The 18,925-nt window shown below is 39.9% G+C and overlaps 1 protein-coding gene across 1 annotated transcript in view; it reads left to right on the plus strand.

Moving 5' to 3' along the window:
- Window positions 1–18,925, plus strand: part of LOC132870650 (NACHT, LRR and PYD domains-containing protein 12-like) — a 137,743-nt gene that overhangs the window by 86,308 nt on the left and 32,510 nt on the right. The window contains exons 8-13 of the mRNA XM_060904400.1: window positions 3,915–4,109; window positions 4,939–5,133; window positions 6,539–6,712; window positions 9,117–9,290; window positions 11,292–11,465; window positions 18,280–18,453. Coding sequence (XP_060760383.1) covers window positions 3,915–4,109; window positions 4,939–5,133; window positions 6,539–6,712; window positions 9,117–9,290; window positions 11,292–11,465; window positions 18,280–18,453 — 1,086 coding nt within the window. The remainder of the gene's footprint in view (window positions 1–3,914; window positions 4,110–4,938; window positions 5,134–6,538; window positions 6,713–9,116; window positions 9,291–11,291; window positions 11,466–18,279; window positions 18,454–18,925) is intronic.

Raw genomic sequence — 18,925 nt, forward strand, 5'->3', positions numbered from 1 at the left:
AGATAGCATGGATAGGAACCACGCAGAACCCCATGCCCTGTCGCGCAGCCACCTTGTTGAACTGCTACAAACACATGGGCTGTGTGATGTGTGGAGGTGCTTCCACAAAACTGACAGACAATACACATGGGTGCATTCTAGGGGTAACGTGTTGTCCATGGCGCGACTTGACAGATTTTATATTTTTAAACACCATTTGAATATCATTAGAAAATGCTGGATATGCCCTGTTGGGTTTTCTGACCACAGCATGGTCGTTTGCAATGTTTCCATGACCAATGTTAAACCCAGGAGCGCCTACTGGCATTTTAATGCATCACTTTTAGAGGACTCTAATTTTAAGGACAGTTTTATAGTTTTTTGGAGTGTATTAACGGCTGAGAAAACCTTTTACTCATCGCTTGCACAGTGGTGGGATGTGGCGAAAGCAAAAATTAAAATGTTTTGTCAAGACTACAGCCGATGTGTTTCTAAAGTGATTACTGAGTCCCTAAAAGCTATATAACTTGAAATTATGGATATGCAACACCCCACATCCTCAGCTAGTAATCAATTTTATTATGAAACTTTTAAATCCAAAAAGGTGTTTTTATCTGATCTTTTAAGAGTTAAGGCTCAGGGAGCTCTAATTAGGTCACGTTTTCAGAACGTTGCTGAAATGGATGCCCCATCCAAGTTTTTATTTGGTTTGGAAAAGAGGAATAGTCAGAAAAGATTCATCCATGGTGTCTATTCCGCATCGGGGACGCTGGTATCAGATTCCTCTGACATTTGTAGAGAAGCTGTATTTTTCTTCTCAGAACTATACCAGTGTGAATATGTTGAGCACCCACTTGTGGAAGACATTTTTTTCCAAAATCTGCCCACCATCAATGATGACTCTGCCAAGGTGCTTGATGGGCCTTTGTCTTTGCATGAGCTAGAGGATGCCCTCCACACTATGCAAGGTGGGAAAGCACCGGGCATTGATGGGCTATCAGTTGAGTTCTTTCGAGCCTTTTGGCCCATTTTGGGGAAAGATTTTTTAAGTGTCCTAAATGAATGTCTGGAAACAGGGCAACTACCGTTGTCGTGTAGGAGGGCGGTGCTTACCCTGCTACCTAAAAAAGGTGATTTGAACCATCTCAAAACTGGCGTCCTGTAGCTTTACTCACAACTGACTATAAAATCCTTTCAAAGACCCTAGCCATTCGGTTGGGAAAAGTAATGTCAGAGGTCATACATCAGGATCAGACTTATTGCATACCTGAGCGTTTCATATTTGACAACATCCACCTAATTAAAGGTGTCCTTGACGTTTCCAAACTCGTTGGTCTGAAAACTGGTTTGGTTTCGCTGGATCAGGAAAAGGCTTTCGATCGTGTGGAACACACACATTTGTGGAAAACACTGAAGCATTTTGGTTTTGGTGATGCCTTTCTAAGGTTGATCAAAATGCTGTACTGCAATGTTGAAAGCGTACTCAAAATCAACGGCTTTTTGTGTGCTCCATTCAGTGTTAACAGGGGTGTTCGGCAGGGTTGTTCTCTCTCTGGTATGCTTTATTCACTAGCTATCGAGCCTCTGTTAGTGCAGTTGAGGGCTGAGCTCTCTGGTCTGTATGTTCCTTCTTGTAAAAGTGTTTTTAAATTGTCAGCCTATGCCGACGATGTTATCACGTTGGTCAATGGACAAAAAGATATTGAGGTGCTACTCAAAACAACTGTTTTGTTTGGTTCTATATCATCTGCTAAGGTGAATTGGAGCAAGAGCGATGCTTTTTGTGTTGGGGGTTGGTCTGGACACAACATACAACTTCCTGCTGGGCTGATGTGGAAGAACGAAGGTCTTAAGTACCTAGGGGTTTACCTGGGTGACCAAAACACCTCACGGAAAAATTGGGAAGGAGTCTTGGAGAAGATCAAAGGCTGTCTGAACAGATGGAGGTGGATTCTACCCCATATGTCCTACAGGGGGCGCATCCTCATCACGAACAATCTGGTCGCTGCTTCATTGTGGCACAAATTAATATGTGCCGACCCCCCAAAAGATTTCCTGGCCAATATTCAAGCGCTTCTAGTGAGTTTCTTTTGGGACAATTTGCACTGGCTGCCTCAAAGCGTGTTGTATCTGCCAAAGGACGAAGGGGGACAAGGTCTGATACATTTACCAAGCAGAGTGGCAGCCTTCCGTCTAATGTTCTTACAGAGATACCTGACGGGTCCCAAAGACTTGGTGTGGAGACCGCTTGTGGGCCTTCTATTTCAGACCGTGGAAGGGTTGAGGATGGACAAGGCTCTCTTCCTAATGGACGTAAAAAGGTTGGACATTTCTAGATTACCGTCATTCTACAAGGGCGTTTTCCAGATTCTGGGCCTGTTCCACACACAAAGGCCTGGACCAAATACGTCGCTGCATTGGCTGCTTGAAGAACCCCTAATCCATGGCTCTAGGTTGGATGTCTCTACAGACGGCAACCCTACACTGTCAAGACTTTTGTCCAGGACTGGTGTGTTACAGGTTAAACATTTGGTGGACTGTACAGGTGCCAACTTCTCATCTTCCTCTGAGTTGGTAGCACGTCTGGGCTTTAGGTCCGCACGGATTGCTGACAAATTGCTGGGCAGATGGAAAAAGTGTTTCTCAGCAGATGAACTCAGAATGCTGGCAAGGTTCAGAGGGGGGGGTTGACTTCCCCATCAAAGACGACCCTTTCCCCTTGCTGAACATCTTTCCTGAACTTGGGGATTGTACAGGGGTTCTATTGGAGGGCAGAGAGAATGTTGGGGTTTCTCTGGCCACCTTGAGCGGGAAAGGTTTTTATAAGTTGTGTGTGATTGTTTTAAACAAACAGAAGCTTAACATGAGAGTCGACACCCCTTGGCGAGATGTTTTTAAGTTACAAAATGATGTGAAACCTGAATGGAGGACACTGTACAAGCCGCCCCTAAAAAAAACAGATTGGTGACTTGCAATGGAGACTCCTCCATGGCATATTGGCAATTAATGCATTTGTTTGCATTATCAACCCTGCAGTGAGTCAAGACTGCCCTTTTTGTTCCGAGAGAGAAACTATTTTTCATTGTTTTATGCACTGTTCAAGACTTGCCTTTGTTTGGCACATTGACAAATTTGTTTTTGGCCTTTGGTGAAGTTTTTTCTGTGCAGACTTTTATTTTGGGTTTCAGGTACACACAAGCACAGATCCAAGTGTCAGCTGTTAAACTTTATTTTGGGTCAGGCAAAAATGGCCATTTATATCAGCAGGAGGAACAGGGTGTCTGGAGACTTAGATTGCAGTGCAGTACGTGTGTTTTCAAGTCTGGTGAAATCCAGGATTCTTATTGATTTCCATTTTTATGAGCTTATGAAAGATATTGATACATTTGTTGACAGGTGGTGTTGTGGAGAAGCACTTTGTGCAGTGAGGGATGAGGATGTGACCTTTTCTTGTTTTCTAGCCTAGAACTTGGTATGTTTTTTTTGTTTTGTTGGTTTGTTTGTTTGTTCGTTTGTTGGTTTGTTTGTTTGTTTAAAAATGCTGTTCATGTATTTGAAGTACTTTTCAATGGTGTAAACAAGGATCTGTAAATAAAGTGGATTTAAAAATCAAAAATCTCTGTCTCTCATACTCTCTCTCTCTCTCATGCACAATGTTCGAGGGGCAGAAATTTGTCTCATTTATGACACTAAATTAGATAATCACTGGCCTTATGGAGTTAAATTTGATGAAAATGTAGCGAAATCAATGTGACATTCCAATATCCATCTGTGATTCCAGACCGTATTGAAATATATTCATAATGTTTTTCATATGTTTATTCATCTCATTATCTCCAGCTGCATTATCCTTCTACAGGGTCACAGGCAAGCTGGAGCCTATCCCAGCTGACTACAGGCGAAGAGTTTATTATGTATTATTTTATTTCCTTCAGGATCAGTTGTGATACAATTAAAGGGAGAAGCGCTGAAGCTCTGGTTTCAGTGCTCAACTCCGAAACCTCCAGTCTGAGAGAACTGCATCTGACTGTGAAGACACTGGATCTGACTGGGAATAAACTAGGAGACTCAGGAGTGAAGCGTCTCTATGCTATACTGGAGAATCCTCACTGTAAAGTGGAGACACTGAGGTAAGATCATCTCTCTGAAAGTCACAATAACTCACTAAAGCAGCAGTTAATAGTTGTATACAGTGTTATGAATTAAACTTTTCAAAGTAAAACATGCAGAACAAATATATTCGTCATGAAGTCATTATTTCTCTTTTTTGACGCGGATATTTTTTTTGTTGCTTGCGACAGATCGCAGGTATCAAACATGCTTGATATTCTGTGACAAAAAATCGCCAGTCGCTGACTTGTTGCAGAGATATCGCCACGTGTGCGTGTCTTTGCAGTAACAAAGCGATCACCTCCAAAGGCTAAGCCGATCCCCACCTGCAAAGTAGTCACGTGATTTCCATGTGACTTGCATCCCCCTCCCCAAATCGCCCACTGGATGCAGATAACGCGCACATGAGAGGGGAAACTTGTGTCCAAAAATCGCAATATGCTTGTGACGAGAAGTCGCCCGTGTGTGCCGGGCTTTAGGTTCACACAGATCAAAACCTCTCTCATGCGCTCTCTCTCACTCTCATGCGCTCTCTCTCTCTCTCTCTCTCTCTCTCTCTCATGCACAATGTTCGAGGGGCAGAAATTTGTCTCATTTATGACACTAAATTAGATAATCACTGGCCTTATGGAGTTAAATTTGATGAAAATGTAGCGAAATCAATGTGACATTCCGATATCCATCCGTGATTCCAGACCGTATTGAAATATATTCATAATGTTTTTCATATGTTTATTCATCTCATTATCTCCAGCTGCTTTATCCTTCTACAGGGTCGCAGGTAAGCTGGAGCCTATCCCAGCTGGCTACAGGCGAAGAGTTTATTATGTATTATTTTATTTCCTTCAGGATCAGTTGTGATACAATTAAAGGGAGAAGCGCTGAAGCTCTGGTCTCAGCACTCAACTCAGAAACCTCCAGTCTGAGAGAACTGCATCTGACTGTGAAGACACTGGATCTGACTGGGAATAAACTAGAAGACTCAGGAGTGAAGCGTCTCTGTGCTGTACTGGAGAATCCTCACTGTAAACTAGAGACACTGAGGTAAGATCATCTCTCTGAGAGTCACAATAACTCACTAAAGCAGCAGTTAATAGTTGTATACAGTGTTATGAATTAAACTTTTCAGTCAAAGTAAAACATGCAGAACAAATATATTCGTCATGAAGTCATTATTTCTCTTTTTTGACGCGGATATTTTTTTTGTTGCTTGCGACAGATCGCAGGTATCAAACATGCTTGATATTCTGTGACAAAAAATTGCCAGTCGCTGACTTGTTGCAGAGATATCGCCACGTGTGCGTGTCTTTGCAGTAACAAAGCGATCACCTCCAAAGGCTAAGCCGATCCCCACCTGCAAAGTAGTCACGTGATTTCCATGTGACTTGCATCCCCCTCCCCAAATCACCCATTGGATGCAGATAACGCGCACATGAGAGGGGAAACTTGTGTCCAAAAATCGCAATATGCTTGTGACGAGAAGTCGCCCGTGTGCGCCGGGCTTTAGGTTCACACAGATCAAAACCTCTCTCTCTCTCTCTCTCTCTCTCTCTCTCTCTCTCTCTCATGCACAATGTTCGAGGGGCAGAAATTTGTCTCATTTATGACACTAAATTAGATAATCACTGGCCTTATGGAGTTAAATTTGATGAAAATGTAGCGAAATCAATGTGACATTCCGATATCCATCCGTGATTCCAGACCGTATTGAAATATATTCATAATGTTTTTCATATGTTTATTTAATAATTAAATCTATGTTAATTATATTAAATATATTAATATATGTTAAATATGTTTGACACTCTTGGCTGTGATTGCTAATTAATTAATTAATTAAAAAGTAATTAGACAAACGAACATATTCATAAATTACACTGACATTTTTATTCCTCCGACACTGAGAGGTGAAACCGGTATGTTTTCGGGTTTTCTGTCCATTTTTTTCTGAAACTCTTGTTCGCACGCTGTGTCAATAACGAGTGGCTGAATGTTTGTAGGATTCATATGGAATAATCATTGTTTACTTCTCTGATTCTACAATAATATAAATCTATAGTGTTCTATAAATGCACTCTGTCGACTCTGGAGAAACAAGTTTATTGCCCCTGTGTAGTGCACTATAAGTCTAGTAGAGCACCATCTGAGATTCAGTCTCTCTCTCTCTCTCTCTCTCTCTCTCTCTGATTAAAGTTCATGGTCTCTCTGCTGTTCTCTGTTCAGCTTCAGCTGCTGATGGTTTAATATCACACACAGCAGAGGAGAGAAACTCAATATAACACTCAGTATTATCATTATTAATTACACTGTTAATGAGAATAAACAGGTGATATTAAATCCTCATGACATTCTGAATAATAAAATTAATGTTACACTCCTCATCTTTAAAGTAAGAATTAAACCAAGATGAAAATCTGTTGATGAAGTGTGTGTCATTGTGTCTCTGCAGGTTGTGTGGTTGTGGTGTCTCAGATGAAGGCTGTGCTGCTCTGAGTTCAGCTCTGAGCTCAAACCCCTCACACCTGAGAAACCTGGATCTGACTAATAATAATCTGGGAGACTCAGGAGTGAAGCGTCTCTGTGCTGTACTGGAGAATCCTCACTGTAAACTGGAGATACTGGGGTAAGATCATCTCTCTGAGAGTCACAATAACTCACTAAAGCAGCAGTTAATAGTTGTATACAGTGTTATGAATTAAACTTTTCTGTCAAAGTAAAATATGCAGAAGAAATATATTAGTCATGAAGTCATCATTTCTTTTTTTTGACGCAAGCAAAAAATTGCTTCGTATGCGGATATTTGTGACGGTGATTTTTTTGTTGTTGTTGTTGCTTGCGACAGATCGCAGGTATCAAACATGCTTGATATTCTGTGACAAAAAATCGCCAGTCGCTGACTTGTTGCAGAGATATCGCCACGTGTGCGTGTCTTTGCAGTAACAAAGCGATCACCTCCAAAGGCTAAGCCAATCCCCACCTGCAAAGTAATCACGTGATTTCCATGTGACTTGCATCCCCCTCCCCAAATCGCCCATTGGTCGCAGATAACGCGCACATGAGAGGGGAAACTTGTGTCCAAAAATCGCAATATGCTTATGACGAGAAGTCGCCCGTGTGCGCCGGGCTTTAGGTTCACACAGATCAAAACCTCTCTCACTCTCATGCACAATCTCTTTGTCTCTCTCTCATGCACTCTCTCTCTCTCTCTCTCTCTCTCTCTCATGCACAATGTTCGAGGGGCAGAAATTTGTCTCATTTATGACACTAAATTAGATAATCACTGGCCTTATGGAGTTAAATTTGATGAAAATTTAGCGAAATCAATGTGACATTCCAATATCCATCCATGATTACAGACCGTATTGAAATATATTCATAATGTTTTTCATGTTTATTTAATAATTAAATCTGTTAATTATATGTAATATATTAATATACACTACCGTTCAAAAGTTTGGGGTCACTTTGAATTGTCCTTATTTTTGAAAGAAATGCACTGTTCTTTTCAAAGAAGATTACTCTAAACTAATCAGAAATCCACTCTATACATTGCTAATGTGGTAAATGACTATTCTAGCTGCAAATGTCTGGTTTTTGGTGCAATATCTCCATAGGTGTATAGAGGCCCATTTCCAGCAACTATCACTCCAGTGTTCTAATGGTACAATGTGTTTGCTCATTGCCTCAGAAGGCTAATGGATGATTAGAAAACCCTTGTACAATCATGTTAGCACAGCTGAAAACAGTTGAGCTCTTTAGAGAAGCTATAAAACTGACCTTCCTTTGAGCAGATTGAGTTTCTGGAGCATCACATTTGTGGGGTCGATTAAATGCTCAAAATGGCCAGAAAAATGTCTTGATTATATTTTCTATTCATTTTACAACTTATGGTGGTAAATAAAAGTGTGACTTTTCATGGAAAACACAAAATTGTCTGGGTGACCCCAAACTTTTGAACAGTAGTGTATGTTAAATATGTTCGACACTCTTGGCCGTAATTATTAATTTAGTAATTATTAATTAATTAAATAAGTAATTAGACAAACTAACATTCATAAATTACACTGACATTTTTATTCCTCCAACACTGAGAGGTGAAACCGGTATGTTTTCGGGTTTTCTGTCCATTTTTTCTGAAACTCTTGTTCGCACGCTGTCTCAAGAACGAGTGGCTGAATGTTTGTAGGATTTATATGGAATAATCATTGTTTACTTCTCTGATTCTACAATAATATAAATCTATAGTGTTCTATAAATGCACTCTGTAGACTCTGGAGAAACAAGTTTATTGCCCCTGTGTAGTGCACTATAAGTCTAGTAGAGAACCATCTGAGATTCAGTCTCTCTCTCTCTCTCTCTCTCTCTCTCTCTGATTAAAGTTCATGGTCTCTCTGCTGTTCTCTGTTCAGCTTCAGCTGCTGATGGTTTAATATCACACACAGCAGAGGAGAGAAACTCAATATAACACTCAGTATTATCATTATTAATTACACTGTTAATCAGAATAAACAGGTGATATTAAATCCTCATGACATTCTCATTCATCTCATCTCATTATCTGTAGCCGCTTTATCCTGTTCTATAGGGTCGCAGGCAAGCTGGAGCCTATCCCAGCTGACTACGGGCGAAAGGCGGGGTACACCCTGGACAAGTCGCCAGGTCATCACAGGGCTGACACATAGACACAGACAACCATTCACACTCACATTCACACCTACAGTCAATTTAGAGTCACCAGTTAACCTAACCTGCATGTCTTTGGACTGTGGGGGAAACCGGAGCACCCGGAGGAAACCCACGCGGACACGGGGAGAACATGCAAACTCCACACAGAAAGGCCCTCGCCGGCCACGGGGCTCAAACCCGGACCTTCTTGCTGTGAGGCGACAGCGCTAACCACTAAACCACCGTGCCGCCCTCATGACATTCTGAATAATAAAATTAATTTTACTCTCATCATCTTTAAAGTCAGAATTAAACCAAGATGAAAATCTGTTGATGAAGTGTGTGTCATTGTGTCTCTGCAGGTTGGATGGTTGTGGTGTCTCAGATGAAGGCTGTGCTGCTCTGAGTTCAGCTCTGAGATCAAACCCCTCACACCTGAGAGAACTGGATCTGGATAATAATAATCTGGGAGACTCAGGAGTGAAGCGTCTCTGTGCTATACTGGAGAATCCTCACTGTAAACTGGAGATACTGGGGTAAGATCATCGCTCTGAGAGTCACAATAACTCACTAAAGCAGCAGTTAATAGTTGTATACAGTGTTATGAATTAAACTTTTCTGTCAAAGTAAAACATGCAGAACAAATATATTAGTCATGAAGTCATTTCTTTTTTTGACGCAAGCAAAAAATTGCTTCGTATGCGGAGATTTGTGACGGTGGTGATTTTTTTTTTTTTTTTTTTGCTTGCGACAGATCGCAGGTATCAAACATGCTTGATATTCTGTGACAAAAAATCGCCAGGCGCTGACTTGTTGCAGAGATATCGCCACGTGTGCGCGTCTTTGCAGTAACAAAGCGATCACCTCCAAAGGCTAAGCCAATCCCCACCTGCAAAGTAGTCACGTGATTTCCATGTGACTTGCATCCCCCTCCCCAAATCGCCCATTGGTCGCAGATAACGCGCACATGAGAGGGGAAACTTGTGTCCAAAAATCGCAATACGCTTGTGATGAGAAGTCGCCCGTGTGCGCCGGGCTTTAGGTTCACACAGATCAAAACCTCTCTCACTCTCATGCACACTCTCTCTCTGTTTCTCTCTCTGTCTCTCTCTCTCTCTCTCTCTCTCTCTCATGCACAATGTTCGAGGGGCAGAAATTTGTCTTTTATGACACTAAATTAGATAATCACTGGCCTTATGGAGTTAAATTTGATGAAAATGTAGCGAAATCAATGTGACATTCCGATATCCATCCATGATTCCAGACCGTATTGAAATATATTCATAATGTTTTTCATGTTTATTTAATAATTAAATCTGTTAATTACATTAAATATATTAATATACACTACCATTCAAAAGTTTGGGGTCACTTTGAAATGTCCGTATTTTTGAAAGAAAAGCACTGTTCTTTTCAAAGAACTAATCTAATCTAAACTAATCAGAAATCCACTCTATACATTGCTAATGTGGTAAATGACTATTCTAGCTGCAAATGTCTGGTTTTTGGTGCAATATCTCCATAGGTGTATAGAGGCCCATTTCCAGCAACTATCACTCCAGTGTTCTAATGGTACAATGTGTTTGCTCATTGCCTCAGAAGGCTAATGGATGATTAGAAAACCCTTGTACAATCATGTTAGCACAGCTGAAAACAGTTGAGCTCTTTAGAGAAGCTATAAAACTGACCTTCCTTTGAGCAGATTGAGTTTCTGGAGCATCACATTTGTGGGGTCGATTAAATGCTCAAAATGGCCAGAAAAATGTCTTGACTATATTTTCTATTCATTTTACAATTTATGGTGGTAAATAAAAGTGTGACTTTTCATGGAAAACACAAAATTGTCTGGGTGACCCCAAACTTTTGAACAGTAGTGTATGTTAAATATGTTCGACACTCTTGGCCGTAATTATTAATTTAGTAATTATTAATTAATTAAATAAAAAGTAATTAGACAAACTAACATATTCATAAATTACACTGACATTTTTATTCCTCCGACACTGAGAGGTGAAACCGGTATGTTTTCTGTCCATTTTTTCTGAAACTCTTGTTCGCACGCTGTCTCAAGAACGAGTGGCTGAATGTTTGTAGGATTTATATGGAATAATCATTGTTTACTTCTCTGATTCTACAATAATATAAATCTATAGTGTTCTATAAATGCACTCTGTCGACTCTGGAGAAACAAGTTTATTGCCCCTGTGTAGTGCACTATAAGTCTAGTAGAGAACCATCTGAGATTCAGTCTCTCTCTCTCTCTCTCTCTCTCTGATTAAAGTTCATGGTCTCTCTGCTGTTCTCTGTTCAGCTTCAGCTGCTGATGGTTTAATATCACACACAACAGAGGAGAGAAACTCAATATAACACTCAGTATTATCATTATTAATTACACTGTTAATGAGAATAAACAGGTGATATTAAATCCTCATGACATTCTGAATAATAAAATTAATTTTACACTCCTCATCTTTAAAGTAAGAATTAAACCAAGATGGAAATCTGTTGATGAAGTGTGTGTCATTGTGTCTCTGCAGGTTGTGTGGTTGTGGTGTCTCAGATGAAGGCTGTGCTGCTCTGAGTTCAGCTCTGAGATCAAACCCCTCACACCTGAGAGAATTGGATCTGGATAATAATAATCTGGGAGACTCAGGAGTGAAGCGTCTCTGTGCTGTACTGGAGAATCCTCACTGTAAACTGGAGATACTGGGGTAAGATCATCTCTCTGAGAGTCACAATAACTCACTAAAGCAGCAGTTAATAGTTGTATACAGTGTTATGAATGAAACTTTTCTGTTAAAGTAAAACATGCAGAACAAATATATTAGTCATGAAGTCATCATTTCTTTTTTTGACGCAAGCAAAAAATTGCTTCGTATGCGGAGTTTTGTGACGGTGGTGATTTTTTTTTTTTTTTTGCTTGCGACAGATCGCAGGTATCAAACATGCTTGATATTCTGTGAGAAAAAATTGCCAGTCGCTGACTTGTTGCAAAGATATCGCCGCGTGTGCGTCTCTTTGCAGTAACAAAGCGATCACCTCCAAAGGCTAAGCCAATCCCCACCTGCAAAGTAGTCACGTGATTTCCATGTGACTTGCATCCCCCTCCCCAAATCGCCCACTGGTCACAGATAACGCGCACATGAGAGGGGAAACTTGTGTCCAAAAATCGCAATACGCTTGTGACGAGAAGTCGCCCGTGTGCGCCGGGTTTTAGGTTCACACAGATCAAAACCTCTCTCTCTCTCTCATGCACTCTCTCTCTCTCTCTCTCTCTCTCTCTCTCTCTCATGCACAATGTTCGAGGGGCAGAAATTTGTCTCATTTATGACACTAAATTAGATAATCACTGGCCTTATGGAGTTAAATTTGATGAAAATGTAGCGAAATCAATGTGACATTCCGATATCCATCCGTGATTCCAGACCGTATTGAAATATATTCATAATGTTTTTCATGTTTATTTAATAATTAAATCTGTTAATTACATTAAATATATTAATATACACTACCATTCAAAAGTTTGGGGTCACTTTGAAATGTCCGTATTTTTGAAAGAAAAGCACTGTTCTTTTCAAAGAACTAATCTAATCTAAACTAATCAGAAATCCACTCTATACATTGCTAATGTGGTAAATGACCATTCTAGTTGCAAATGTCTGGTTTTTGGTGCAATATCTCCATAGGTGTATAGAGGCCCATTTCCAGCAACTCTCACTCCAGTGTTCTAATGGTACAATGTGTTTGCTCATTGCCTCAGAAGGCTAATGGATGATTAGAAAACCCTTGTACAATCATGTTAGCACAGCTGAAAACAGTTGAGCTCTTTAGAGAAGCTATAAAACTGACCTTCCTTTGAGCAGATTGAGTTTCTGGAGCATCACATTTGTGGGGTCGATTAAATGCTCAAAATGGCCACAAAAATGTCTTGACTATATTTTCTATTCATTTTACAACTTATGGTGGTAAATAAAAGTGTGACTTTTCATGGAAAACACAAAATTGTATGGGTGACCCCAAACTTTTGAACAGTAGTGTATGTTAAATATGTTCGACACTCTTGGCCGTAATTATTAATTTAGTAATTATTAATTAATTAAAAAGTAATTAGACAAACTAACATATTCATAAATTACACTGACATTTTTATTCCTCCGACTCTGAGAGGTGAAACCGGTATGTTTTCAGGTTTTCTGTCCATTTTTTCTGAAACTCTTGTTCGCACGCTGTCTCAAGAACGAGTGGCTGAATGTTTGTAGGATTTATATGGAATAATCATTGTTTACTTCTCTGATTCTACAATAATATAAATCTATAGTGTTCTATAAATGCACTCTGTAGACTCTGGAGAAACAAGTTTATTGCCCCTGTGTAGTGCACTATAAGTCTAGTAGAGAACCATCTGAGATTCAGTTTCTCTCTCTCTCTCTCTCTCTCTCTCTCTCTCTGATTAAAGTTCATGGTCTCTCTGCTGTTCTCTGTTCAGCTTCAGCTGCTGATGGTTTAATATCACACACAGCAGAGGAGAGAAACTCAATATAACACTCAGTATTATCATTATTAATTACACTGTTAATGAGAATAAACAGGTGATATTAAGTCCTCATGACATTCTGAACAATAAAATTAATTTTACACTCCTCATCTTTAAAGTAAGAATTACACCAAGATGAAAATCTGTTGATGAACTGTGTGTCATTGTGTCTCTGCAGGTTGTGTGGTTGTGGTGTCTCAGATGAAGGCTGTGCTGCTCTGAGTTCAGCTCTGAGATCAAACCCCTCACACCTGAGAGAACTGGATCTGACTAATAATAATCTGGGAGACTCAGGACTGAAGCGTCTCTGTGCTGTACTGGAGAATCCTCACTGTAAACTGGAGACACTGAGGTAAGATCATCTCTCTGAGAGTCACAATAACTCACTAAAGCAGCAGTTAATAGTTGTATACAGTGTTATGAATTAAACTTTTCTGTCAAAGTAAAACATGCAGAACAAATATATTAGTCATGAAGTCATCATTTCTTTTTTTGACGCAAGCAAAAAATTGCTTCGTACGCGGATATTTGTGACGGTGATGATTTTTTTGCTTGCGACAGATCGCAGGTATCAAACATGCTTGATATTCTGTGACAAAAAATCACCAGTCGCTGACTTGTTGCAGAGATATCGCCGCGTGTGCGTGTCTTTGCAGTAACAAAGCGATCAGCTCCAAAGGCTAAGCCAATCCCCACCTGCAAAGTAGTCACGTGATTTCCATGTGACTTGCATCCCCCTCCCCAAATCGCCCACTGGACGCAGATAACGCGCACATGAGAGGGGACACTTGTGTCCAAAAATCGGAATACGCTTGTGACGAGAAGTCGCCCGTGTGCACCGGGCTTTAGGTTCACACAGATCAAAACCTCTCTCTCACTCTCACTCAATCCTTCTCTCTCATGCACTCTCTCTCTCTGTCTCTCTCTCTTTCATGCACAATGTTCGAGGGGCAGAAATTTCTCATTTATGACACTAAATTAGATAATCACTGGCCTTATGGAGTTAAATTTGATGAAAATGTAGCGAAATCAATGTGACATTCCGATATCCAGCCGTGATTCCAGACCGTATTGAAATATATTCATAATGTTTTTCATATGTTTATTCATCTCATTATCTCTAGCCGCTTTATCCTTCTACAGGGTCACAGGCAAGCTGGAGCCTATCCCAGCTGACTACAGGCGAAGAGTTTATTATGTATTATTTTATTTCCTTCAGGATCAGTTGTGATACAATTAAAGGGAGAAGCGCTGAAGCTCTGGTCTCAGCACTCAACTCAGAAACCTCCAGTCTGAGAGAACTGCATCTGACTGTGAAGACACTGGATCTGACTGGGAATAAACTAGAAGACTCAGGAGTGAAGCATCTCTGTGCTGTACTGGAGAATCCTCACTGTAAACTGGAGACACTGTGGTAAGATCATCTCTCTGAGAGTCACAATAACTCACTAAAGCAGCAGTTAATAGTTGTATACAGTGTTATGAATTAAACTTTTCAGTCAAAGTAAAACATGCAGAACAAATATATTCGTCATGAAGTCATTATTTCTCTTTTTTGACGCGGATATTTTTTTTTTTTGCTTGCTACAGATCGCAGGTATCAAACATGCTTGATATTCTGTGACAAAAAATTGCCAGTCGCTGACTTGTTTCAGAGATATCGCCACTTGTGCGTGTCTTTGCAGTAACAAAGCGATCACCTCCAAAGGCTAAGCCAATCCCCACCTGCAAAGTAGTCACGTGATTTCCATGTGACTTGCATCCCCCTCCCCAAATCGCCCATTGGATGCAGATAACGTGCACATGAGAGGGGAAACTTGTGTCCAAAAATCGCAATATGCTTGTGACGAGAAGTCGCCCGTGTGTGCCGGGCTTTAGGTTCACACAGATCAAAACCTCTCTCTCTCTCTCTCTCTCTGTGTCTCTCATGCACAATGTTCGAGGGGCAGAAATTTGTCTCATTTATGACACTAAATTAGATAATCACTGGCCTTATGGAGTTAAATTTGATGAAAATGTAGCGAAATCAATGTGACATTCCGATATCCATCCGTGATTCCAGACCGTATTGAAATATATTCATAATGTTTTTCATATGTTTATTTAATAATTAAATCTATGTTAATTATATTAAATATATTAATATATGTTAAATATGTTTGACACTCTTGGCTGTGATTTGCTAATTAATTAATTAATTAAAAAGTAATTAGACAAACGAACATATTCATAAATTACACTGACATTTTTATTCCTCTGACACTGAGAGGTGAAACCGGTATGTTTTCGGGTTTTCTGTCCATTTTTTCCGAAATTCTTGTTTGCACTCTCTCTCAAGAATGAGTGGCTGAATGTTTGTAGGATTTATATGGAATAATCATTGTTTACTTCTCTGATTCTACAATAATATAAATCTATAGTGTTCTATAAATGCACTCTGTAGACTCTGGAGAAACAAGTTTATTGCCCCTGTGTAGTGCACTGTAAGTCTAGTAGAGAACCATCTGAGATTCAGTCTCTCTCTCTCTCTCTCTCTCTCTCTCTCTCTCTCTGATTAAAGTTCATGGTCTCTCTGCTGTTCTCTGTTCAGCTTCAGCTGCTGATGGTTTAATATCACACACAGCAGAGGAGAGAAACTCAGTATAACACTCAGTATTATCATTATTAATTACACTGTTAATGAGAATAAACAGGTCTATTAAATCCTCATGACATTCTGAAAAATAAAATTAATTTTACACTCATCTTTAAAGTAAGAATTAAACCAAGATGAAAATCTGTTGAAGTGTGTGTCATTGTGTCTCTGCAGGTTGTGTGGTTGTGGTGTCTCAGATGAAGGCTGTGCTGCTCTGAGTTCAGCTCTGAGATCAAACCCCTCACACCTGAGACACCTGAATCTGACTAATAATAATCTGGGAGACTCAGGAGTGAAGCGTCTCTGTGCTGTACTGGAGAATCCTCACTGTAAAGTGGAGACACTGAGGTAAGATCATCTCTCTGAGAGTCACAATAACTCACTAAAGCAGCAGTTAATAGTTGTATACAGTGTTATGAATTAAACTTTTCTGTCAAAGTAAAATATGCAGAAGAAATATATTAGTCATGAAGTCATCATTTCTTTTTTTTGACGCAAGCAAAAAATTGCTTCGTATGCGGGTATTTGTGACGGTGATTTTTTTGTTGTTGTTGTTGCTTGCGACAGATCGCAGGTATCAAACATGCTTGATATTCTGTGACAAAAAATCGCCAGCCGCTGTCTTGTTGCAGAGATATCGCCACGTGTGCGTGTCTTTGCAGTAACAAAGCGATCACCTCCAAAGGCTAAGCCAATCCCCACCTGCAAAGTAATCACGTGATTTCCATGTGACTTGCATCCCCCTCCCCAAATCGCCCATTGGACGCAGAAAACGCGCACATGAGAGGGGAAACTTGTGTCCAAAAATCGCAATATGCTTGTGACGAGAAGTCGCCCGTGTGCGCCGGGCTTTAGGTTCACACAGATCAAAACCTCTCTCCCTCTCTCACTCTCATGCACAATCTCTGTCTCTCTCTCTCTCTCTCTCTCTCTCTCATGCACAATGTTCGAGGGGCAGAAATTTGTCTCATTTATGACACTAAATTAGATAATCACTGGCCTTATGGAGTTAAATTTGATGAAAATGTAGCGAAATCAATGTGACATTCCGATATCCATCCGTGATTCCAGACCGTATTGAAATATATTCATAATGTTTTTCATGTTTATTTAATAATTAAATCTGTTAATTATATGTAATATATTAATATATACTACCGTTCAAAAGTTTGGGGTCACTTTGAATTGTCCTTATTTTTGAAAGAAAAGCACTGTTCTTTTCAAAGAAGATTACTCTAAACTAATCAGAAATCCACTCTATACATTGCTAATGTGGTAAATGACTATTCTAGCTGCAAACGTCTGGTTTTTGGTGCAATATCTCCATAGGTGTATAGAGGCCCATTTCCAGCAACTCTCACTCCAGTGTTCTAATGGTACAATGTGTTTGCTCATTGCCTCAGAAGGCTAATGGATGATTAGAAAACCCTTGTACAATCATGTTAGCACAGCTGAAAACAGTTGAGCTCTTTAGAGAAGCTATAAAACTGACCTTCCTTTGAGCAGATTGAGTTTCTGGAGCATCACATTTGTGGGGTCGATTAAATGCTCAAAATGGCCAGAAAAATGTCTTGACTATATTTTCTATTCATTTTACAACTTATGGTGGTAAATAAAAGTGTGACTTTTCATGGAAAACACAAAATTGTCTGGGTGACCCCAAACTTTTGAACAGTAGTGTATGTTAAATATGTTCGACACTCTTGGCCGTAATTATTAATTTAGTAATTATTAATTAATTAAAAAGTAATTAGACAAACTAACATATTCATAAATTACACTGACATTTTTATTCCTCCGACACTGAGAGGTGAAACCGGTATGGTTTCAGGTTTTCTGTCCATTTTTTCTGAAACTCTTGTTCGCACGCTGTCTCAAGAATGAGTGGCTGAATGTTTGTAGGATTTATATGGAATAATCATTGTTTACTTCTCTGATTCCACAATAATATAAATCTATAGTGTTCTATAAATGCACTCTGTCGACTCTGGAGAAACAAGTTTATTGCCCCTGTGTAGTGCACTATAAGTCTAGTAGAGAACCATCTGAGATTCAGTTTCTCTCTCTCTCTCTCTCTCTCTCTCTCTCTCTTTCTGATTAAAGTTCATGGTCTCTCTGCTGTTCTCTGTTCAGCTTCAGCTGCTGATGGTTTAATATCACACACAACAGAGGAGAGAAACTCAATATAACACTCAGTATTATCATTATTAATCACACTGTTAATGAGAATAAACAGGTGATATTAAATCCTCATGACATTCTGAACAATAAAATTAATTTTACACTCATCATCTTTAAAGTAAGAATTACACCAAGATGAAAATCTGTTGAAGTGTGTGTCATTGTGTCTCTGCAGGTTGTGTGGTTGTGGTGTCTCAGATGAAGGCTGTGCTGCTCTGAGTTCAGCTCTGAGATCAAACCCCTCACACCTGAGAGAACTGGATCTGTCTCATAATAATCTGGGAGACTCAGGAGTGAAGCGTCTCTGTGCTGGACTGGAGAATCCTCACTGTAAACTGGAGATACTGGGGTAAGATCATCTCTCTGAGAGTCACAATAACTCACTAAAGCAGCAGTTAATAGTTGTAAACAGTGTTATGAATTAAACTTTTCTGTCAAAGTAAAACATGCAGAACAAATATATTAGTCATGAAGTCATCATTTCTTTTTTTGACGCAAGCAAAAAATTGCTTCGTACGCGGATATTTGTGACGGTGATGATTTTTTTGCTTGCGACAGATCGCAGGTATCAAACATGCTTGATATTCTGTGACAAAAAATCACCAGTCGCTGACTTGTTGCAGAGATATTGCCGCGTGTGCGTGTCTTTGCAGTAACAAAGCTCCAAAGGCTAAGCCAATCCCCACCTGCAAAGTAGTCATGTGATTTCCATGTGACTTGCATCCCCCTCCCCAAATTGCCCACTGGACGCAGATAACGCGCACATGAGAGGGGACACTTGTGTCCAAAAATCGGAATACGCTTGTGACGAGAAGTCGCCC

The sequence above is a fragment of the Neoarius graeffei genome, chromosome 22 (genome assembly GCF_027579695.1).
Source record: "Neoarius graeffei isolate fNeoGra1 chromosome 22, fNeoGra1.pri, whole genome shotgun sequence".
Classification (NCBI taxonomy): domain Eukaryota; kingdom Metazoa; phylum Chordata; class Actinopteri; order Siluriformes; family Ariidae; genus Neoarius; species Neoarius graeffei.